Source organism: Pipistrellus hanaki (assembly GCF_964339955.1).
Source record: "Pipistrellus hanaki genome assembly, chromosome: 8".
NCBI classification, from domain to species: Eukaryota; Metazoa; Chordata; class Mammalia; order Chiroptera; family Vespertilionidae; genus Pipistrellus; species Pipistrellus hanaki.
The window spans coordinates 61,673,524-61,696,690 of record NC_140510.1 but is presented as its reverse complement, the minus strand read 5'-3'; the positions used below and the strand labels follow the sequence as shown (position 1 = coordinate 61,696,690).

The 23,167-nt window shown below is 42.8% G+C and overlaps 1 protein-coding gene across 1 annotated transcript in view; it reads left to right on the top strand.

The window, feature by feature from the left end:
- The first annotated feature begins 18,616 nt into the window (after nucleotides 1-18,616).
- DAW1 (dynein assembly factor with WD repeats 1) overlaps nucleotides 18,617-23,167 on the top strand; it is a 31,476-nt gene continuing 26,925 nt past the window's right edge. The window contains exon 1 of the mRNA XM_084891904.1: nucleotides 18,617-18,668. Within this exon, the coding sequence (XP_084748030.1) occupies nucleotides 18,629-18,668 (40 nt within the window). The 5' untranslated portion in view covers nucleotides 18,617-18,628. The remainder of the gene's footprint in view (nucleotides 18,669-23,167) is intronic.

Here is a 23,167-nt window from a genome sequence, read left to right as displayed (position 1 = left end):
GAATGGGGAAGTTGGTCGAAGTCGGAGGAGGGCAGGAAAATAACGTAGAGGAATGTTAAAACCATGAGCTCACTGTTCCTCTGGGGTACGACACTCCCTCAACTGGAAAGGCGAGTTCCACCCCAGGTAGAGGAGCAGCTCAGAAGTGAGGAAGTGACCTCAGGACAATCTTGCTCTGCTATGGGGCAATTTGTGTCTGTCACAATTTCACTCAGTCTGCCACATTTTGACCTAGTTGAAAACTGGGTCAGACTTTTTTTTTTTTTTTTTTTTTTTAAACGGAAACCTAAAAACCACCCTCCTTTAAACATATTCATATTTTGCAGTATTTTCTAGGTTCAGTTTCTTTTCTACCTTTTTGGAGATGCTTAAAAAAACCTGCGTGAGCCTCTCAAAGACCCTGGACTGTGTGTCCATTCAGAATTGGAAAGAACCCAGGAATTGACTTAAATGACATTCAGCTCATTTCAGTTGTGACATGTTTTCTTCTCTGAGCAATTATGGAGGCCCCAGGTGAACTCCATTCTGGCTCCAAAATTAATATAAGAGGCCGAAGGAAGACAGCGTGGCTGGAGCTGGGGAAGTGAAGAGGGGTAAATAATAGATGAGACTACAGAAATAGGTCAAGGGCAGAGACTTCTAGGTAGCATTAAGGAGTTTGGGAGAATTATAAGGAGGCCGAGATTAGCATCTTGAAGCAGAGTAGCAGGGACTAGAATGGCTGCTGGAGCAATGGGGAAGAAATTGGTCTGCATGTACAGCTAACATGGGAAGCTGCTCATTGATGAGCAAACTTCATCCTGGCTTGGACCATGAATGTCATGCTCTTTTTCCCACTTGCCTGGCTGGAATGAGTATGATCCCTGAGGAAGTTCATCAGATAACATAGGAACTACCCAGTTAATTTTGAATTCCAGATAAACAACATAATTTTGTAGCATTATTATATCTCATGTGATATTTAGCACATATTTATATTAAGACTAGAGGCCCTGTGCACGAATTCGTGCATGGGTGGGGCCCTCAGAGTGGCCTGTGGGGATTGGGTCAAAACTGGCAGTCCAATGCTGCCTGTCGCTCCTGCCTGCTGCTCCCTCTTATCCCAGCCCCGCTGTGCCTGCCCTGGGCTGGTGCCCAGTCAGTTCTGATTGGGAGAGGTGCTAGCCAGCCATGAGCCCTGCATCTGGCACCTGTCCGGAGGAGGGAGGGAGTGGGCCAGGATGTGATCGGCCCTCTGGGCGGGTGGTGGGTCACCCTTGCTGGCCTGGGACCTGGATCCATCCCATTGAAATTCGAGCTGATTGTCGGGAGACATCTAGCTGCGGGTTTTATATAGTTTCTTCCTTGCAGAGTGTCTAGGAAGGGGAAGCGGCTGTGATGCCTGAGGCCGACTTCCAGGAGGCTGGCAGTGCTGCTGAGATTGTGCAGGTGGCGCTGGTTCCTTGGTGCCTGGCCCGTTCTCCAGAGATTGGACCTATAGGACTACTTAGGGAGTGAGTGGTGCTGCCAGACTGGTGGGCTACCCTAGACGGGTAGGCCAGCTAAGCGGCACTCCCACTGTGGGAGTGCACTGACCACTGGGGCAGCTCCTGCATTGAGCATCTGCCCCCTGGTGGTCAGTGCACATCATAGCGTTTAGTTGTTCAGTCTTTTTCATATATAGATAATTAGTGCTATTATATTTACCTGACGTGCAAAGTTTCCTGAAGCCTCTTGTTTTTTTATTTTCTAAATCTGTCAAACCTGTCCTCAAGGCAATATCCTTGGACACCAAGAGTAGAAGGAGGTAGAATCAGATGTGGAAAGGAGTCCTGCCTCTGTCTCAAAGGCTGTGAGAGGACTACACAGGCCGCTGCCCTGATTCCAGGACTCTGACCTCAGAGAGTAAATGTGCTTTCAGCCACTAAGGTTGTGGTCATTGGTTACAGGAACCACAAGAAACTAATACGTAGTCTAATGTTTTGAAACATCTTTTCCTCTTTTTCTTCCTTTCCCCCTTCTTTGTCTACCCCATTCACACAGAGAATGCCACATCAGGAAAAGACACTGGAGCTAATCAGAACCAATTCTCTCCTTTTCAGATGAGGAAACTGAGGACATGATCACCTCTTAATTCATTTGTACAGTGACTCTCAGCATTCTGTCCTTGAAGCTACACACTCTCTTATACTTTCTCTTCCTCATCTTCCTCTTCATCTAATTATCCCCCTGTTCCCAGTTCTTTCCAGTCTTTCTGTTTCCATCCCCAATTCTTTTATCCATTATTTATCCTACTTCCTCCTTTTTCCCATCCATTTTGTCCATTGTCCGTTTATATATCCATCCTCTCGCCTGCTTTGTCCATATTTCCAAAAGAGCACTTTTCAAATTTGCTGGTCCTCACTTTCCAAAAATACTTAATTATTTTGTTCCTCCTTTCATTATGGTGCATCACTCATTATAGATCCATTGGAATAAGCACATTTATTTACACAATGCAATACTTCTAATTTAGTTATAAGATTTCCATATACAAGAAGCATCTGGGGCATTTTGGAGATACTCATTTAGTAGGTGTGGAGTAGAGCCCCACCCTGCACCTACTATTTATATACTGTTTAAGTACTTTGTATACTTTCTATATTAATATATTGTTTAATTACATTGCATACGTTCTATATTTATATATTACTAGATGCTGGGTGCATGAAATTTGTGGGGGAAGGACAGTGTCCCTCAGCCTGGCCTGTGCCCTCTCTAAGTCCAGAAGCTTCAAGATCAATCACCCTGCAGAGGAAGGCCCTGCTCACTTTCTGCAGCCTGCCGGTTGGTGGCCTGGGCCTCCCTCTGCAGGATGATCATGGGGCAATGGCGGGGCCCCCAACCAATCACATCGCACCCTCCTTGGCTGGCCTGGCACCAGTGGGTGTCATAGTGTGGTTATCCGGACAGTTATTTGGCTGTTTGGCCATCCGGTCGATTTGCATATTACTCTTTTATTATTATAGATGTACTTTGTATGTTTGTATATTATTTAAGTACTTTGGATGTTTGTATATTAAGTACTTCATATATTTGTATATTGTTTAATCCTTTGTATATTTGTATATTGTTGTTTAAGTACATGGTATACTTTCTCTGTTTGTATATTATTTAAGAACTTTGAAAAGCACTTTGCAGAAACCACCTGTTTCCCAGGCTCTGTGATTTCACAGATTGGTTTTTAAAAATGGGTGGGGGATTTACAGTGAAGGGGTTGACTAATAGAGAGTTACTAATTCTTTATTTTTTCAAAACAAAGTCATTAAAAACAAGTGAACAAACACGCCATCACTTTATTAAAGAAAAGACATTTTCACACCTTGAATATGAAAGGAGCAATTTCAGATAAGGGAAACTCATCGTAAGAAAGCACAGGAAGTAAAGTTATGCTGATCATCTAAAAATATGTGTGTGTGTGTGTGTGTGTTTTAAAGAGAATATGTTAAAGACTGTAGATAGATAAAAATAAATACAACACAACATTTTTATTTGAGTTTCTTTGAGTGTATTTTCCCCATCATGCCAGCTTGTCAATTTGCACGTCTATTTTTGGTGTGGTGTGAAATGAAGTGACAATATCCTATTTCTTCCTAGATTTAGTTTGGATTAGTTACTGTTGAAAATCTGTTCTCACATGCATGTGTTAACAGAAATAGACACAACTTTTACTTAATTTAAAATATTCTGGATAAAGAGAAAGAAGGAACCTTTAGAATCCAGCTATTCCAACTGCTTTTTCTCACTCTTTGGGACAAAGCTGCTCCGAGTGGTGATTTGTGGATTAGAAAGGAAAGAACCAGAGGCTGCAGGGCTCTCTTCCTTCCCTGAAGCCACTTGTGCCCAGGGCTGGCCCCAGAGCTGAGTGCCAGTGACTGGGTCTAGAAAAGAGAAATCTGGACCAGGGAAAAGGTCATCACCAGTAGATGCCACATCTCAGACTACAATCTGTCTTGGTCACCTTTGGAAAGGTGAGAAAAATTTGGGGACTAGTGGTTCTCCAAAGCACATCAGAATTACCCAAATAGCTTAGAAATGTATAGGAATGTGGTCCCGCCTTAGTCCTATGGAACGAATCAGAGTTTCTGGGATGGGTGCCTTGGCATGTATATATTTTAACCACACAAGTGATCTGACACCCACCCTCATTAAGAACCTGCTGTGCATCAGTGAATCTCACCATGGCTGCCCACTGTGGTTATTTGGGGAGCAATGTCTAAGCCTCACCCAGACTACTTCCATCAGGATATCAGGAGGAGGGAGCCAGGGCATCAGTAGTATTTAAAGGCTCCCTAGATGATTCTCATGTGTAGCCAAGGTTGAGAATTACAGGGGAAAAATGCCGTATCCTGCATAATTTTGTCTACCAGTTTAGGAGCCCAATTAAGGAATCCCACACAGGACCCTGAAGTCAATAGTCAGCCACCTCTAGGTCACATGTGATAAAAACAAACAAACAACAACAACAAAAAACCAACGAAAAAAACACAAAAAAAAACATGGGCTGTCTTAGGAGGCAGAGCCAGAGAAAACTTTGGAATAGTAGCTAGTGTTTCCCAAGCACTTCCTGAGTGCCTTGTCCTGCTCTCAGGGTTGCAGGCATTGTTGTGTCTCACAAGAACACCAGGTGCCCGGCACTGTTACTGTATCTTTATTTTATAAGAATAGAGGTGAATTCAGTTGCCTAGACCCATGTAGTTGGGTTGTGATGCTGCCTGACTCCGCACTCGCCCTTTTTTTTTTTTTACCAGAATGCTGTGCAGGAGGGAGCAGTTGGAGTGAGAAAGGGTTCGAAGAGGATCAGTAAGGAGGGCAGCTAGCTAATATAGAGGCTTGCAACCCTTTGGCAATGAGAATGAGCCCAAGGAAAGCCTTGCTCATGGCAGGGTCTGAAGGAAAAGAACCCTTGGGAACATCCATTGAAGGAAGGAAAATTGGTGCATGAAGGAAGCTGAGACTTGGCCAAAGACAAACTCTCTTAACCTGTTCCAACAAGTTCCCAGTTCTTTGTACCCTGAGAAGGGGGAAGAAAACTTGTTGAATGTGAGGCATGTAAGTCATAGTGTTCTTCAGTGATGATCTCTCCTATTATCAAAGAAAAGGCATTGGAATTGAAGGCACAGTATTAGACTTGCGATCACTAGGAAAAGGGCAGTAACAGCCCTGTTCCTTTGTGCTGTTCAGACATTTCTACGGGAATGGAGAAGAAAAAAGGAGAAGAAAAAAGAGGGAAATGTTTTCAGAGGGCACAGTCATGATGAAGAGGGGACTGGAAGGTGTGATGTGAGGAACAAGCAGGGTTTCAAGGTGACCTGAAGGACACCGGACCGTATGGGAGAAGAGGTCCCATCTCGAGGGGAGAGTGTTTATCTTATTAGGAGAAAGCTACCCCTACCTGCCTTGAGAAGTGCATTCTTTTACTGGAAAGGACCGAGGCAGGCTGAACAATGACCCTATGGAGGTGGGGGCCTTGTCAGGTTCTGGTATCTATGATGATTCCTCATGCTCTGAGCAAGGGCTACTGAGCAGGGGTTTATTCTCCATGGGATAGGCACGAGGGCCACAGTGCAGGACACAGGCTTGGCAAGAAGGGAAGAGAGAAATGAACAGCTTCTCTCCTACACTGACCATCACTTGCCCCCAGGACCTAGATGCCAGATTATTGAGCACTGTGCTTCCTATTACATTTTAGAGTTAACCTCTCAATCTCCTTTTGTTCATATGCCCTATATTTTTATCTGACTCTCGTGATGCCTCCTTTTTAATCATATATTTCAGCCATTTTTCCTCTTTTGTCTTCTATTCTTCTCCTTACCTCCATTAATAAATGGATGGAATTAACACCTTTATTAAACAATATCTATGTACTACCTTTGCATAGGTATATACTTAAATACCTCTTCATTGTTTTATTCCTGGTTATATTAGAAGAATCAAATGAATACAGTGTGCAGATATTTAAGTATCACACACAACTTTCATCAGGCTCATGACATATTTTGCTAAAAGAAAATGGGTTTCACCTTGCTGGTGTAGCTCAGGGGTTGAGTGTTGACCTATGAACCAGGAGGTCCTGGTTCAATTGCCAGTCAAGGCCTATGCCTGGGTTGCAGGCTCCATCCCTGGGATGGAGGCATGCAGGAGCCAACCAATCAATGATTCTCTTTTATCATGAACATTTCTCTCTCTCTCTCTCCATTCCTCTCTGAAATCAATACAAATATATTGTTAAAAAGAAAATGGGTTTCTTCTCTAAACCAATTCTCACAGGTGAACTTTCTCCCTCCACCTTGGCCTGGGAAGGTCTGAGCAGTTTAGAGCAGAAATACATCACGCATTGTGTATTTTGTTACTGGATGATGAATAGCTTTCTTGTTCTACTCCAGGTTGTCAAGCTCTGAGCACTTGTCGAACAATAGGCCCAGCAGGACAGATGGCCCCGAAAGCTAACCTCACTTTATTGTTTCCAAAGTGGTGGTTTCCACTGTGAAGAAACACAGTTTGAATTTTTATTCTTTTTACCTCTTAAAGTTAAGTCATGGGTGAATTTTAAGAACAAACCTTTCAAATAGTTCTGCTTTAACATGAAAGCAGAGAGCATGTAATAACATATTTTAGGAATTTTAACTCGGGAGGTGCTTAAAAAAAACACACAAAACCAAACAAACCAAAAAAACCACACACAACAAAAACCAAAAAAAAAAAAAAAAAAAAAAAAAAAAAAATCACGCTAGGCAATTGCTGTTAAATAGCACTTCCTGCTTCAAGGGAAAAACAACCCAAGGCGCCAGGGAGAGCAGAGGTCTGTTCTTCTCCTTACCTCCATCCCTGGTTCTACCACCTATAAACTGTTTAACAAAGTCCTCTGGGGAGACAAAATAGTCCAGGAGTTTTAGTGTGACATTGGCCCTGAATTCCAAAGAGGGCTTTGCCCAGATAACTTGCTGCCTAAAAAAAAATAATAAAATAATAAAATAAAATCAGATCTCAGTTGGAGTGATATTTCTCCTAGCTTCATGCCCCCTTACATAATAGCACAAGTTCTTTTATTATAATTTCTACAATGTTGGATTTTTTTTCCCACTCATTATATCTCCGGGAAAGATATGATCAACTACCAAAGTGCCAAACAGATGTGTTGATTGTTAAGGGATGAGGAACTAACTCTGGTGCTGCGTGCCAGGTACTCTATTAGGTGGTTTACACTCACCACCTCACTTATTTTCTCAGTAATTTTCCCACAGAGGGGTTCTTGTTTCACCCGGGGGATGCTGAGGCTCAGCTCTGAGAAGGTCAGGAAGTTGCCCACCTTCTTGTAAGATTTGGTGGCACAGTAGGAATTCAAACTCCCATCTTTCTGACTCAAACAGCTCTGAAACTTCTATTGCAGGTGAAAACATAGCCCAAATTTGGCTTTAAATGCCTCTTTCCCATTCTGTTTCAGAGAGGACAGGGAGGCGCGGTCACGTGGGAAACTTGAGCTGGCAGGATGTCTGGAAATGCAGTCTTTGGTTTCTCAGCCTCCAGCTTGCATGAAGGCCCAATTCGAGGGATTTGCATGGTCTTGGTGAAGCCAGTGTCTGATTCTTGCCACAGACACACCTTTGGCTATGTAACAACCATGAACACCCTTCTTTAAGGATTTATCTTTCAAACCTCAACAGCCGCAAAAAAATGCTCCCGTTATTGTAATTGAAATCATCCCTCATGCAAATGAGAATGCATTCAACTTTGCCCCCAAAGAGGGAGACCCAAAATATCATCTTTTGCAACATTCACCCCTGATGTTGGTCTCTCCTCCTTTAGTTTAATTCCAATCTTGAATTGTTACAGTATAACCTGTGGACCAAATGATAATAAAGAGCTAATATGCTAATTAGACTGAACAGCCAAACGACCTTCCAGATGTCTTTCTGGGTGACCTTCCGGATGAAGATGGGGCTGTGAGGGCCAAGCCCCTTGCACAAATTTCATGCATCTGGCCTCTGGTGTAAAATAATAGGGAAAAGGAAGAGAGAAGATAAAAATATGATATAGCATGTTACTGGAGGGCTAGAAGTAGAGATTTTGAGTGAAAATTCCAGGGAGGTGTAGAAAAACAGCACTTCGGTGCTGAGCCAAGAGGTGAACCAAGTTGGTGGCCAGCTTAGCCACGACCTGGGAGCAGGCAAACAGAACCCCTGCACAGAGCTGATGGCTGTGCGCCTCACAACTGTAGGCATCCATGATGCTAGAAATTGAATGTGGGGAACTCTGTTGAATCTGCTGCAGGAAATCCACTCTGCTTCTATGACTGAGTGACTAAACTTGGCAGCCGCAGCACTGACTGTGCTCCCCCCCACCCCCCCACGACATTAACTCTGCTTCCAGGTGGCATGGGAGCCACCTGCCTCATGGGAGTTGGGGGACATATGGAACCTGAGCTTTGAGGACATCTGCAGTCTCCAGCAAGTACTAGGACACCTAACAGGGAGATGAAATGGAGCTGCATGAGCCCACCTGCCAGATCTGCCAAAGTGGTAACAGTTTTGGAAATAAAAGGACTTATCAGCTGATTAAATAGGAGAAAAAGGGGAAAGAAAAGTCTAGGAATTCTGAAGAAAAGCTGGCTCTGGGAAAGGATGCTGTTACTTAGGTCAAGTTGGAGACAGCAAAGGGACTAAATCAGGAGAAAGAGTGGAATAGATTAGAAAGACAGGAGAAAGTCAAGCTTCTAGAAGGAAGGAAGCACGAATGGGGTCAGAAAGAGAGAAGGGAGAAGGAAGACATTCAGAATCCCACTATGGGAGAGCATCTGAGATATACTCACATCTTCCTGGCGTCGCCCACAAATACTGCCACTGTGAGACGCTGGGCAAGCAGGGGGCTCAAGTCCTGGGGGAAAAGAACAACAGCAATGACAACAATAATAATAACACCATAGGTCTCGAGGTATTTATTTTTAAAGTATTTTTGAATATATTCCCATGGAAAACAAAACGAAGTACAGGCAGTTTGACTTTCTCATTTTAAAATAATACTTTTTGACAGCCATGTGTTCAGTTCAATAGACACACGTGACGACAAAATCCTGGGTATCATTGTCTTTGCCAGACTTTAGAGTGGGACATGCAGGGACTGTGTCCTGGCAAGCCCACACAATCTCGTCTCAGTGAAAGTGTTACAAGCAAGTCTTCATATGCAAGTGAAGTGCTACATTCTTAAAAGGAAAGGTAGGAGAAAATAGAATTTTAGATTTTCTTTTTTTAAATAAAACATTTAGACTAAAAGGCAAGCAAAAAAGTTGGTTTAAGTAAAAGAACTATTTACAAAGGCCATAAACATACCCCTGGAGCATATAAAATTGTATGTTAACTGTGATTTAAAAAGGAAAAAAAGAAGAAAAAAAAAAAACAAGACAAAAAATAAACATCCGGTTGTAAAAAAATAATAAAAGAATTAAAGGCCATAGAAAGGGAGAGGGAAGCTCAAGTTGTTTCATCCTCTTGGCAACTCAGTTTCTCATCTATTAAATGGGGACGATAGTCCTTATTTCATAGAGGTTTTGTGAAGATTAAATCAGCTAATACTTTGTATAATACACTTTACCCACAGCATGGCATAAACTGAGCTCCTGGTAAATATTAAATATCATTGTTCCCATTACTAGCAATTTGTGTTATTAGCAAGGCTATTTAAACAACAGGTTTTGATTTTTTTATAGCTATGCCACCTAAAATTATCATTTTAAAAAAATTATGTATTAAAAAGTAATGGTTTTAAAAAATATCATTCAAATATATTTAAGGATTACAAAAGGTGTCCCTTCATCCCTCCAGGACCTCTGGGGCCAGGGTTAATAGGCCAGAGCCTGGGCCAGATCTCTCCCTACTAAACCCAGCCTGGAATGGTTTAGTGAGCTGCCCAGACTACCCCCTGAATCCAGAAGAACACAGCAGCAACATACAAGAAAAGTTAAATGCAGTAGAAAACTAAGTAAATCTAGCTCACCAATTGTTTTTCTGCAGCAGCTTTCAAATTATAAAACCTCAACAAAAATTACAAAATTATAAAAAAATAAAACAAACAAAAATCTGTCTTATGTACTGTTTTGGTATATTGGGGAGGATGACCTTCAAAAACAAGTTTCAGGAAGCCAGAAGGAAGGCATGTACTCTGTGCAGACCCTCAGCTTGTCTGACCCTCGCTCTGGACTTGGAAAGGGAGCAAGGGTATTGGGCATATGTACAACATGTATACACTGCTGCCCCCTAGCTCCAGTAGGTTACTTAGCAGTTAAGTAACCATTTCTGGATTGCAAAAATCCCTTTAAGTGATATTATATTTTGATTACATAGTTTGATATATTTTGCATCTATGTATTCCCTAGTTAGATAATTCAGTTGTAGAGGCAGATAACTGCAGCATATTTTAAAAAATATATTGTTATTGATTTCAGAGAGGAAGGGAGAAGGAGAGAGCTAGAAACATCAATGATGAGAGAATCATTATCGGCTCCCTCCTGCATGCTGCCCACTGAGGATGGAACCTGCAACTTGGGTATGTGCCCTTGACCAGAATCAAACCCGAGACTCTTCAGTCCATAGGCAATGCTGTACTCACTGAGCCAAACCAGCTAAGGCTAACTGCAGCATATTAGTTTAAAGGAAAAAAAATAGGTGCCTAGATACATCAAGGGGTATGCAGTGCACTCATATCTATATCTATATCTATATCTATATCTATATCTATATCTATATCTATATCTATATCTATATCTATATCTATATCTATATCTATATCTATATCTATATCTATATCTATATCTATATCATCTATATATCTATCTATATCTCTATCCATGACGACTAGGGCAACCAAACAAGGTGCATTGAGCATCTCTTGGTCCCTCCCCCGCGGCTCACAGGATCTGATCGCAGCAAGGCAGGTGGCAGGCATGTGGAGCAGCGAGTGAGGTGAGCAGTGGTAGGTGGCTGGGCAGTGCTTCGAGCAGCAGTGGGCTACTGTGTGTGATTTTGCACGCTGGGTCTCTAGTATTTACATAATTTTATTTGTACAAGAATCCTACAATGTAGATATTATTATTGTCCCAACTATAAGTAGAGGAAACTGAGGCTCTAAAAGTGACTCTGCTAGTAAGTGGCAGAATGATATTCAAACTTCAAACTCCTCTGACTCATTTTTGTGTCCTCTCTAGGCCATACTCCTGCCCTAAAGAAGTCACAGAGTCACCCACAGCACCAGGTTTGACTCTCTGCAAAGCTAACCTAATTGCATTACTCCATCTTTCCCCCATTTCTTCTCCATTTAATAGTAGCTTGCAAGCAAATACAGTAGAAATAGAGTACAAACCATATAGGGAAGTTTATTTATTATTATTATTATTATTATTATTATTATTATTATTATTATTTTTGGCAAATAGGGACATTTAGAGGGGAAAGGCTTTTGTGTGAACAAGATTATAAAGATCAGCGATCCTTTGGGCACTCATGAAGGAGTGCAGTGGCCCACTGGATTCAGGGGGTAGTCTGGGCAGCTCACTAAGCCATTCCAGGGAGAGTGAGTAGGGAGAGATCTGGCCCATGCTCTGGGAGTGCCCCATTAACCCTGGCCCCAGAGGCCCTGGAGGGGTGAAGGGACACCTTTTGTAATCCTTTAACCCAGAATGGATGTAACCAAAACCAAGGTTTGGCTGCCTGCCACCATGGAAGTCCAATTCATGAGACAGGTGCTAGTGAAAAAGGAAAGAGATTTATTCCAGTGTTGGCCACCTGTGAAGGTGAGGGACTCTTGTTGCAAATCCCATCTCAGTGCAGGCAGAGGTTTTATGAGGAGGGAGAGGGAAAATAGAACAAAAAGATCGAGGAGAGGGGATTGAAAAGTTCTGTAGGTGCAGACCAATACAGTCCATTTTTATAAGGACCTTGAAATTGGTCAAGTGTTGGTCTGCTGTGCATCATTCTGGTTCTATGATTGAAGGTCAGCAAAATCTCTTGGAACTGGGATGGCAGAAGGTGGGAGACTGTATCTTTTTAAAAATATATATATTTTATTGATTTTTACAGAGAGGAAGGGAGAGGGACAGAGAGTTAGAAACATCAATGAGAGAGAAACATTGACCAGCTGCCTCCTGCACATCCCCTACTGGGGATATGCCTGCAACCAAGGTACATCCCCTTGACATGAATGGAACCTGGGACCCTTCAGTCCGCAGGCCAATACTCTATCCACTGAGCCAAATCAGTTTCAGCGGGAGTCTGTATATTTTGAAGTTAGTTCCTAGCATTCTTTTACAAACATGCTATTTATCTACTAGGTACACATTAGTCAGATCAGCATTTACAGAAACAATGTCAAAAGAATGGTGGGGTGGGTTACAGTGACATTTTTGTTCAAGTGAATTTACCAGAAAGTGGCCAGAGGCAGTCCTTAGGATGGGGGTTTGAGGCAGAAATGGGTTAATATGGATATTTTAGAGTCTGTGATGTGAAACCCACATCCATCACGTATGCTTGTATGAAATGAAATAAGCATGAGGAGAACGTGATTCTAGCTTGATAAGACTTCAGAACAGATGGCATGGGAGGTTTATCAGGTGGAAGGAATGACGAGAATAAAAAGCCCAAAGCATGAACAAGCTAGTTGGGTAGTATGCTAGAAATGAATGGAATGAAAGAAAATGATTTGCTGATGAGTAAGCAAAGGTTAGAAAGATAAATGTCTTGCTTAAAGGTCATTAATGAGAAGGCCAAGATAGGAACTTCTGTCTTCCTACATGCGATCCACTGCTATTTGTCTTTCCACCTTTATTCTCTTGTGAAAACACACAGACAGTACAAAATCATGGAATCAGAGCATCAAGAGAGAAATGAAACCTCTTTTCTAGTCCTGTGTCTCATCCAACTTAACTTTGTGTTCTACAGTAATCCTGGCAGCTGGCCAAACTGCCTCCTCAACCAGAATGCTTCCTGTGCTGGAAGTTCTCAGTACTTTTGGAGCCAGCCAGGCCCCTAACTGGATGGACACAGGTCCCAAAGTTCTTTATGTGGAGCTGAAATCTGTCTCCAGCTGTTTGGTTCTTTTAGTCCTGACCTCTACTTGCCCATGATCACTTACTTCCTCTTCCAAATGGATCCCCAAATTCTCAAGCATCAAGCATGATTGGATCACCTACTAAGCACCAGGCATCAGAAGTGATGTTGTATCCCCACCAGGTCCCCATGTCCATGTTCTTTGAGCTTTGTTCAAGTCCTTTTAACCTCCCTTGTTCTTCTCTGGAGGGCCTTTGGACTTGTTAAGATATAGAACCCTCTTCCCTCTTCTAAATTCTCACAGCCATTTCTTTAAGAAGATGATTTACTTGGATACACAGAGAAAATAGTTATGTCTTAAGGAATGTAAGCTAGTTTTAATATTTAAACTAATTGTTTTAACACTAATCAACAGAACTACTAAGGTACACCTAGATTATCAGCCTAGATTATCAATTTAAATGGAAACAATATGCATATACCCTTTTCCCAATCTCAAAAAAAATAATCTTAGGATAACAAAACTGTATTGTTATCTCCACCATTCTTGATACGTGTGGAATGTTTATGAATGAGCAGAAGTCAACAATACCAAATCTATTAATTGGACTCTGCAATCATTTCTTTTCAATGAGGAACTGCTACAGAAGGGAACTTTGCCCCAGATCACATGGCTGGTAAATGGTAAAGCCAGGCTCCAGGTAAGGTGTTCTGTTCTAAGGGATTACGACAAATGATAAAGCTATTGCTTGTTGGCCCTACCAGTGTGACCTGCATGTCTCAGTGGTACCCATCACTGAATGTAAATGTGGTCACACCTAGAGATGGGTCCCTCTCCATAACTGCAATAGTTCCAACCCCCCCTCCCCCCCGAAGTCTGATTCTTTCTATGAATGATTTCCCTGAAAAAAAAATTTTTTTTTCTTTCAGAATTGGGTCCCTTATAAACCTGGAACATGCCTGGCACTGTAGGGCCTAAATACATATTTTTTAAAATATATATTTTATTGATATTTCACAGAGAGGAGGAAGGGAGAGAGATAGAGAGCTAGAAACGTCAATGAGAGAGAAACATCGACCAGCTGCCTCTTGCACACCCCCTACTGGGGATGTGCCCGCAACCAATGTACATGCCCTTGACCGGAATCCAACCTGGGACCTTTCAGTCCACAGACCGACGCTCTACCACTGAGCCAAACCGGCTTCGGCCCTCAATACATATTTATTGAATGATTCTATTAGTGGCCTCTGGCCCCACCAGTCGATGGTCCCAGGTAAGATCAGATACTCTGTGGGTCCTTCAGTAGGGTGGGGGCAGGCACAGGAAGAAGATAATAGTGATGTACCATCAGTGTGCTCCTGAGCCTCTCTTCTTGGGAGGTGCACAGCTGACCTCTATTGCCAGGCTCTGGGCATCTAGATCTCCTCTCTTTGTCTTTCTCTCTGGGAGGGAACTGTACCTCTTTTCTTTTATCTACTACTTTCCATGAGGACCCCAAAGACAGCTGACAGTTTGGCATTGATTGATGCCATGGCTCTCTTCAGGAACAGCCATGTCATATGGAAACCACCAAGTCCCATTGTAGCTGGAATCGCTCTCTACCTGCCTCCGTGCCAAATCTGAATCCCCAGGCTCATTCCCGCTTCCTTCCTTTGCCCTTCTCCCCTCTTCCTCTCTCCCTCTCACTTGTAGAAATCCCCCACCCCCCACCCCCGCTGGCCGTTTCTCATCACTTTCTTTCCCAGGGACCTTCTTTCCTTCCCATTGTTCTCTCTTGGTGCATTGGAGAATCTAAAGCTCAATTAGCTAGAGAGTTCCACTTTCTTCCCACGCTGTTCCTGAATCTTATTCACATCCTGGGATGTGGCTGAGCAACCAGCTTACTGCCCTGGGCAATCAAGGAATACTGTTCAGAGTACATGAAAGGGGATTATAGGGGAAGGACACTCAATTTCTCTCAGTGCTGACCAAGTCGATGTACCCTATTAAAACTACAGCAATTTTTTTTTTTTTTTAAACTTCACCATTCATTAGAATTACCGGAAAGCTTGTTCAAACAGATTGTTGGACCTCACCACCAGCATTTCTGATTCTGTAGGTGGTGGGGTGGGGCAAGGATTTGCATTGCTAACAAGATGATAACCTAGGCTGTTGGCCTAGGGACACACTGTGAGAACTGAAGCCGAGAGTGGTTTCAATGCTCTAGATTGGATTGGTTTCGGGAGAAAAGTTAATGGTATTAATTTTTCATTTTCTGATTGTTTGAGGCAGTTCTCAGTAGGAAGAAACCCAAAACCAAATATTCCAGTTATCTGTTCAAATCAATATGAAAGGCAATTGTTGATGGAATGTGTCAATGTTCTATTCAACAGAGAATCCCATGAACTGGTGAAAAGTATTATACAACTTTTAGGAAGGTCTTTACAGTAACCCTGTGAGGAAGTTATACTAAGTCAACCACTCAATGGTATGAGTGCCCATCACCTGGGTAAAGTAGGGGTTTTGGTTTGCAGATTTCTGTACATCATTCGTAATTGAACTGGGGCCAATTCAGAATAAAATAATCATTACTCAGTTGAGAGATTCACATAGAAGCTTCCCAAAAGGAGTCAATGGTGAATTAACTAAGCACAGATTAATGTCAATTTAAGCCAAGGCCCAAAGAGAAATTTGCCTGCGCTCATGAACTTCATTTGCTTCTCTTTGGATCACCATTTCATATGCCTACAACCCCACTGCTTTCCTAGAAAAGGGGATGAAGGACTTACACTGGGTAATTGAGGCAAAGATTCTGGGCTGGTAAGTTAGAACAGAAGGAGTCCTATTAGCAGAGAGGGCCCTTTCTTTCTTGACCTTGACAGTTAGTTTGAACAATCATTTCCTACTTGGTTTGCTCTGATGTTTCCTTTTGATTCCAGGCAGGTAATGCTTTGTGGGGAGTCCCAGGGAATTGGTTTGTCCTTTTCAAGGTATTGTAACTGGTGAGATGATGTCAGGTTGTCCCAATATTGGTGATATTAAATCTGATTGTGTGGTTAAATGGTATCTAACAGACTTCTCCACAGTAAAGTTACTACACTGAGTGGCCAGATTATTATGATCTCTGAACGCATAATAATCTGGCCACTCAGTATGTGTGTGTAAAATATTAAAGGCCTGGTGCATGAATTTGTGCATGGATGGGGTCTGGCCAGCCTGGCCAGGGGGAGGAGACATGGGCGATTGGCTGGCCAGCCTGCTGGTCAAGGGGACAATTTGCATATTAGCCTTTTATTATATAGGATATACATTGAGAGGCCAGATTATTATGCATTCAGAGATCATAATCATCTGGCCGCTCAGTGTATTTTTCCAATTTTAAATGACATTAATTTTAAATGACACAAACTTAAGCGATAACATAGGTGAACAAAATCTACTAAAGAGTCCCTTGTTTCTATAGATGAACTCTTTGCCTCTCTGTACTTGAACCTTTTCCAGCTTTTTAATGATTAGAGGGAAATTTTGAGGTAGAAGGTATGTTAGATTGCATCGGGTGGCAAGAGATGATTTTTATGTGCTGCCCATCTGTATTACTTAGTAACAAAGGCTTTCCAATATCCATCATCTCTCCAACTTTCCAAGTGAGTTACATGTCATTGAGTCAGCTCCCAAATCTGAATGAGTGATGTTCAATGTCCTGTCCATAACTGCCTTGTTCAGCTCCTGTGAACTCATGCTATGGCTTCTTTTAGGAGTCAATGTCTCTCATATTTGGTTTTCTTCCTTTCCTGCTGCCTTCTATTAATCTCAGCATCATTGTCTTTTCCAAAGAACCCTGCCTTGTCATGATGGACTCAGAGTAGGACAACCTCAGTACTCTCTGACTCCAAGAAGTAATAAGGCTCAGTTAGGTGCTAGCCTGTCTTGAAAATTTCAAATAGTTGCTATTTTCCCCCTCTCTATAGAGAAGGAGGAGGAGGAGGAGGAGGAGGAGGAGGAGGAGGAGGAGGAGGAGGAGGAGGAGGCCAATGTGGCTCAAACCAGTAGGTCACAGTTTGATTCTTGGTTCCGGGTACATGCCAGGGTTGTGGGCTGGATCTCCAATAGGGAGCATGCAGGAGGCAGCCAATCAATGATTCTCTCCCATCATTCCGGTTTCTATATATATATCCCTCTCACTCTTCCTTCTACTCTGAAATCAATGAAAATATATTTTAAAAGAAGAAGAAGAAGATAGGTAAGGTCTTTGTTTCACAGTATTTGGCAGGCCATAATATAGAGTAATTTAGTAGCATTTAAAAAAGTCACATGTATTTTTTAAAAAAATACATTTTATTGATTTTTTACAGAGAGGAAGGGAGAAAGATAGAGAGTTAGAAACATCGATCAGCTGTCTCCTGCACCCCCCTACTGGGGGTGTGCCCAAAACCAAGATACATGGCATGCCCTTGACTGGAATTGAACCTGGGACCTTTCAGTCTGCAGGCTGACACTCTATCCACTAAGCCAAACTGGTTTTGGCAAGTCACGTGTAGTTTTATAGTTGCCTGCTTCTCTTCATTAAAAACTACTATGGAATATTCATTTATAGCACTGACAACAATTTTCTTTTAAATTATATTTTAAAATGTGGAGTAAAACAAGTGAGTAAGTCAATTTAGAGAAGTTGAAAGGACAGAGAAAAACTAGATATGGAGATAAGAAGATAACACAGGAATTGCTTAAATTTGGAAAATTCCGAGTTTGGAACTTGGAGGTCAAAAACCTTAAAGGAAATTGACACTCTGCCTATCCAACTGTCCACAGCGCTCCTGATGGAAACTCCAGGTGGCAGGTAGGGGATGATGCTGGCCCAAAATAGAACAGGCCCAAAGGAGGCCTGGGAAGACTTAAACCTGTTCAAGAGTTTAGGTGTAGGCTTCCAGGTACAGGCTTCGGACACACCTCCTTCCCGTCCTCCACCGCTCACTAGACCTAGACCTGGGGCAGTGCTTCACCTTCTCTAAGCCTCAGCTGTTCTCATTCTTGCGATGGGTGGTAATAAGCGGGGCATAGCTCACACCTTTCTTAAGACCATGAACACAGGCATATAACACCTGCAGTGTATGGCACTGCGTCAGCAAACCAGGCTGTTACACTGAGTCATTTTTCTTTTGTGGGGACAGGGGCAGGGCACGTGGAAAACGACACAGGGATTTTTCTCCCACCCCTGCTTTTTGGAACCCCAAGGGTGCAGCCCAGGAGGTGGTGGCGTATCTGCCATTATGAGGTCACCCTTCCGAAGGCCAGGAGGGTACCTCGCCCCAGGCAAAGAGGGATGCGGATGCAGGTGGCCGGAACGCGGGCAGAAGCGCCGTCCAGGCCCTGCACCCTGCAGCCCCGGTGCACCCTGAGCCCCATTCATCCTGGGAGCCCAGAGGCAGGTGCTGGGGTCTTAGAGGGCCTGAACTCAAGTAGCGCTCCTCGAACCCGGCCCCAAGCGCCCCACCCCCAGAGCGCGCCAGGTGCCTGCGCATGCGTCCTGGCGTCTCCCTGCTGTTTGGCCGTTTCCATGGCTACGAATCTGATCCGTGAGGGGTCCGGGAGCAAGAAAATGAAGCTCAAGAGCCTCCTGCTCCGTTATTACCCGCCAGGTACGGACGGGTGCCCTCCGCCCTCGCGTGGGACCCGGACTCCGGCGCTGGGCGCTGGGCGGGTGGGCGGTGAAGCGGGTGCGGGGACCCCGAGGGCGGTGCGGGGCCGGAAGCAGGGCGCTCCCCAGCATCCTCACTGTTTCAGATCCTGGGCTCTGTTCCTCCAAACTTTTATAAGGAGTCCCTTAGGGAGTCTTTGAACTTGTAAGTTGCTGAGTTGTGCTTTCTGATTAGTTAGGAGTGTGGCCGATGGAGGGGGGGTGGTGATGGGGCGGGGGGGGGGGGAGGGGGAGAGGGGAGGTAGGTGGCGATGGGTGATGTCCTGGGACATTGGCTTCTGCAAGGGCAGACATAGACAAGGGCCACGTGGGGTTTTATGGTCCAGGCACGGTGTGTTGAGTATGAAAAGAAAAATGTCTGCTCAATATACATTACTTAACTGACTGCTTTGCCCAGGTGCTTTGCACTCCCTGCCCTGGGGCCTTAAAGAAGGTCTCAGGCCCGGCTCCCAATGAGTTTAGGAAATGATGAAATAAGCCCAGAATGCTATACATAAAATTGCCTAGTTCTCTCTCTCTCTCTCTCTCTCTCTCTCTCTCTCTCTCTCTCTCTCTCTCAACAGATGAGGACATGGTCGCCTTTACAGAATATTTGAAGTCCACTGGTCACCCAGCTTGTTAGGGACAGAAACAGGAGCAGAACTCTTGGCTTTTAATTCAGAACACACTTTAAGAAAACTATAAACTAAAAAGTATGAAATCCTTGCCCCAAGGCTGTAGATGACCATGCATACCTGCCCAATGTAAAGCTCAGGTCTCTGGCAAGCGGGGGCCTGGACAGCCACTTCCTCCAGCGCGAAGTCAACATTGGTAGGGAAGACATTCACTTTCTCCCTCTCAGAATTCCAATTAAAACACCAGGACAAGGCTCTAGATAGGAGAGGTAGTAATGGGAAATACTAAGTTACGATGAATGGCTTGTTCTCTTTAAGCATTCCACCACCTCATGGTGGCCGTGCTTGCACAGAGTCTGGGGCTGGTGCCCACAAATAGAATGATAAATGAATGTCTTGCTTTCATTCCTTTGCTGTGGAGTGTAGGTCAAGGTTGTGAGCTCTGGAATCAGAACTACTCTCACCCTGTAAAAATTCAGCGACCTGGACAATTTGTTTTGATCTGTTGAGCTGTCAGACGGTGATAATGGCACCCAGGTCTGCTGGCCCTTCCATTTATCTCCCTTTCTGCAGAGTACATCTCCTTGAAAGAACGTTGTTTTCAATTTCTCTTCTCCCTTCTGTCTTGAACGTACTTCTATCCTGCATTCGTCTTCATTGTTCTACTGAAACTGCCCTTTTCAAGGTCCCCAATGACCGCCAGCGTGGCTGAATCCCTGGCTGCATCTCAGTCTTTGCCTTTTTGGACCTGACAGTAGCTTTGGACCCATCTGCTCATCCTGCCCTCCTTTGGCTTCCAGGACACACTGTTTTATCTCCTGCCTCACTGCCACTTCTTGGTCCATCTTGGCAGTTCCTTTTTTCTTTTTCCTAATCTTAATGATGGAGTGTCCCAGAGCTCCGTCCTTGGCTTTCTCTATCTATACACATATGATAGGTCACCTCATCTATTCTCAAGGCTTACAGACCACCCGGAGTAGTCCTGACTGCCTAACTGCCCACCCGGTTCTTTATTTCAGATGTCCAATGCGCATTGTATGTGGGCCTCTGTGGTCTTCCTCAACTAAGTCTCCATTTCTCCACTACGGCTCACGCCAAAACCTTGGACTCACCCTTGCACACATGTGGTCCAGTAGCAAACCCTGCCAGCTCACCTTAAAAATACAGTCATTCACTGTTTCACAAGGAGATACATTCTGATAAATGTGTTCTTAGGTGATTTTGTTGTTGTGTGACCATCACAGAGTGCGTCTACACAAACCTGGATGGTCTAATCTACTACTCACGTAGGCTATATGGTACAGTCTATTGCTCCTAGGCCACAGTCTTCACAGCATATTACTGTACAAAACCACAGAAGTTTAAATCAAGCACAAGAGAACATGATGCAATCAAGAAACATGGTAAACACAGATGTATGAAACTACTGCTGGCACAACACAGTGTACTATTTTACAGCAAAAGCTTTTTTTTATTTAAATAGAAAGAGTACATTCTAAAATAATAATGAAAGTGCAGCCAATACATAAGCCAAGTCAGTATAAGAGCCATTTATTATTATTACCAAGTATTATGTACTGTACATGCTACACCATTGTACAATTGGCAGCCAGTAGGTGTGTTTGCACCAGCATCACCACAAATTGTGAGGAATGCATTGTGCTACAACATTACAATGGCTATGATGTTACTAGGCAATAGGAATTTTCCAGCTCCATTATAATCTTACTGAAGGCCTGGTGCATAAATTTGTGCATAGGTGGGGTCCCTCCCTTTGACCAGCAATCGGAGCTGATGGGGGTTGTCTTGCTTAGTCCTGATTGGGGCTGATTGGAGCTGGTGGGTGGTGGGTGGGTAGCATTACCTCAATTCAGCATCATTTTTCTTATTTATCTTAGTCTCACCAACTAAAATAAAAGCTTTATGTCTATTTTGTCTTTTGCCATACTCTAGCACCTAGAATTGAGCATGGTGAATAAATAAGCTCTTAGGTATTTGTTGAATAAATGGATGGGTTTAATGAGATGGTGTGTGTTCAGTAGCATGCCTAGAACTCTGCCTGAACTGTGAATGGATTGTGTAGTGATCTCCCAGGTCTGCTCCAGCTCTAAAAGTCCAGGGTTCTAACAGTAATCTCAGATTCCAGTGAGGCTTTAGAGCCACGCTTTCAACTATTGCCTTAATGATTATCTTCTAATGAGGACATAACGCTTGACATCTGACACAATTTCTGAATTCCAATCTTTGGTGAGCAGATTTCCAAGCTACTCCTGAATAGCAGGTGGGTGGTGCAATAACATTATCTACTAGGGAAAAATCGCTCCCCACTGAGTCATCCCCATGCCACCTTTATCCCTTCGGTCTATAGAGCAATTTTTCTTCACCTCCTAATTCTCTCAGTCCTCCCACATTCTTTTGACTAATCAGGAGCATTGTCTTGTTGGCATCCATTGAATGATCCTTCTCCCTACTTAAATTCCTGATGACTAAAGACACAGAACAGCAACATGACTAATTAAACATAAGGTATTTCCTTTTTATCTTGGTCACATTAATTAATCAATCAATCAATCAATTAATTCACTGGAAGAGTAGGTATTGAATACATGCTTTTCAACTGACTCAGTTATGACAGCTTTTGTCTTTTATTGATCAGGTACAAGTCCTTAGGAGAAGGAGTGATAAATATTAATTAAACTGATTAATATTCAGGCCACTTTAAAGGTTTCTGTTGACTGAATATGACCCGGGTAAGGACTACTGACATCTTATGGAAGCTTGGCCTTTTAGTTCATTGCAGAATTTGGGGAGAGTAGTGGCTCCTTACCTGTTTTGGGAATTATATCAATTGGATAATGATTTGCAACTAGAGGGAGGTCAGGAATATTTATACTGTAGGAAACATTACTGAGGAACTACATGTATTCAGAAGCATCTTTGTATATATTTTTAAAATCATCATCTTTGCAGCCTCTCTCACTCACTTTGGAGGTCAGTGATCATGGGGGAGGGACTATACTGCCTGATGTTTGTCACAATGGGAATGTCAATGTACATCTTTTATATTTTATTCTTCATTTTTGAGATTTCTTCTTTTCCCTTTTAGCTGTTGAATTTCACATCATGCTTGAAATGTCAATTACAAACACTAAGACAAAAATATATTCTATTATTTAGACCATTTTATAATTTATTCTTAATTTAAAAAATTTCTAATCAGCCTAGAATACATTTTTTGTACACTGTGTGGTAGGATTATAGTTTTATTACTTTTTCAAAATTCAGCTGATTATGAAATAATTATTTATTGAACAAACCATTCTTTTCCAATTAATTTGAAATACTACCTTCACTTTATTTTTAAAATAAAGGGATTTCTCATGTAAAGGTGATTCTATTATACATCTAATTTTGCATCAGAACCATATTTTATTGTGACATAGTTTATTATAATGTAAATTTTCAAATCCCAAATATAAAATAATCATAATTACTTTAACTCCATAGATTAATTTGACATCTGTTAATATTGAATTATGGTTTATAACTATGACCTGCAAATTTTAGGGGCTCTTGAACCTCCTAAAATGGGGCCTCCAGGCCAAATCATTTTCCATAATAACAATAAGATATCATTTGCTTTCCCCCCTGCATTGACATTTGCATTAATGGTGCAGAAACAGGGAAAGATGAAACACCTGGTACTTTAGAACAAATCAAGGCAGTGGCCGCAGACTCGGATAGTGGTCCTCTGCTCCTCACGGATGCGCGCTTGCTTTAGTTCCAGTGGCAGGTGAGTTTTCTGAGGCCTTGCAATGCGTTCCTG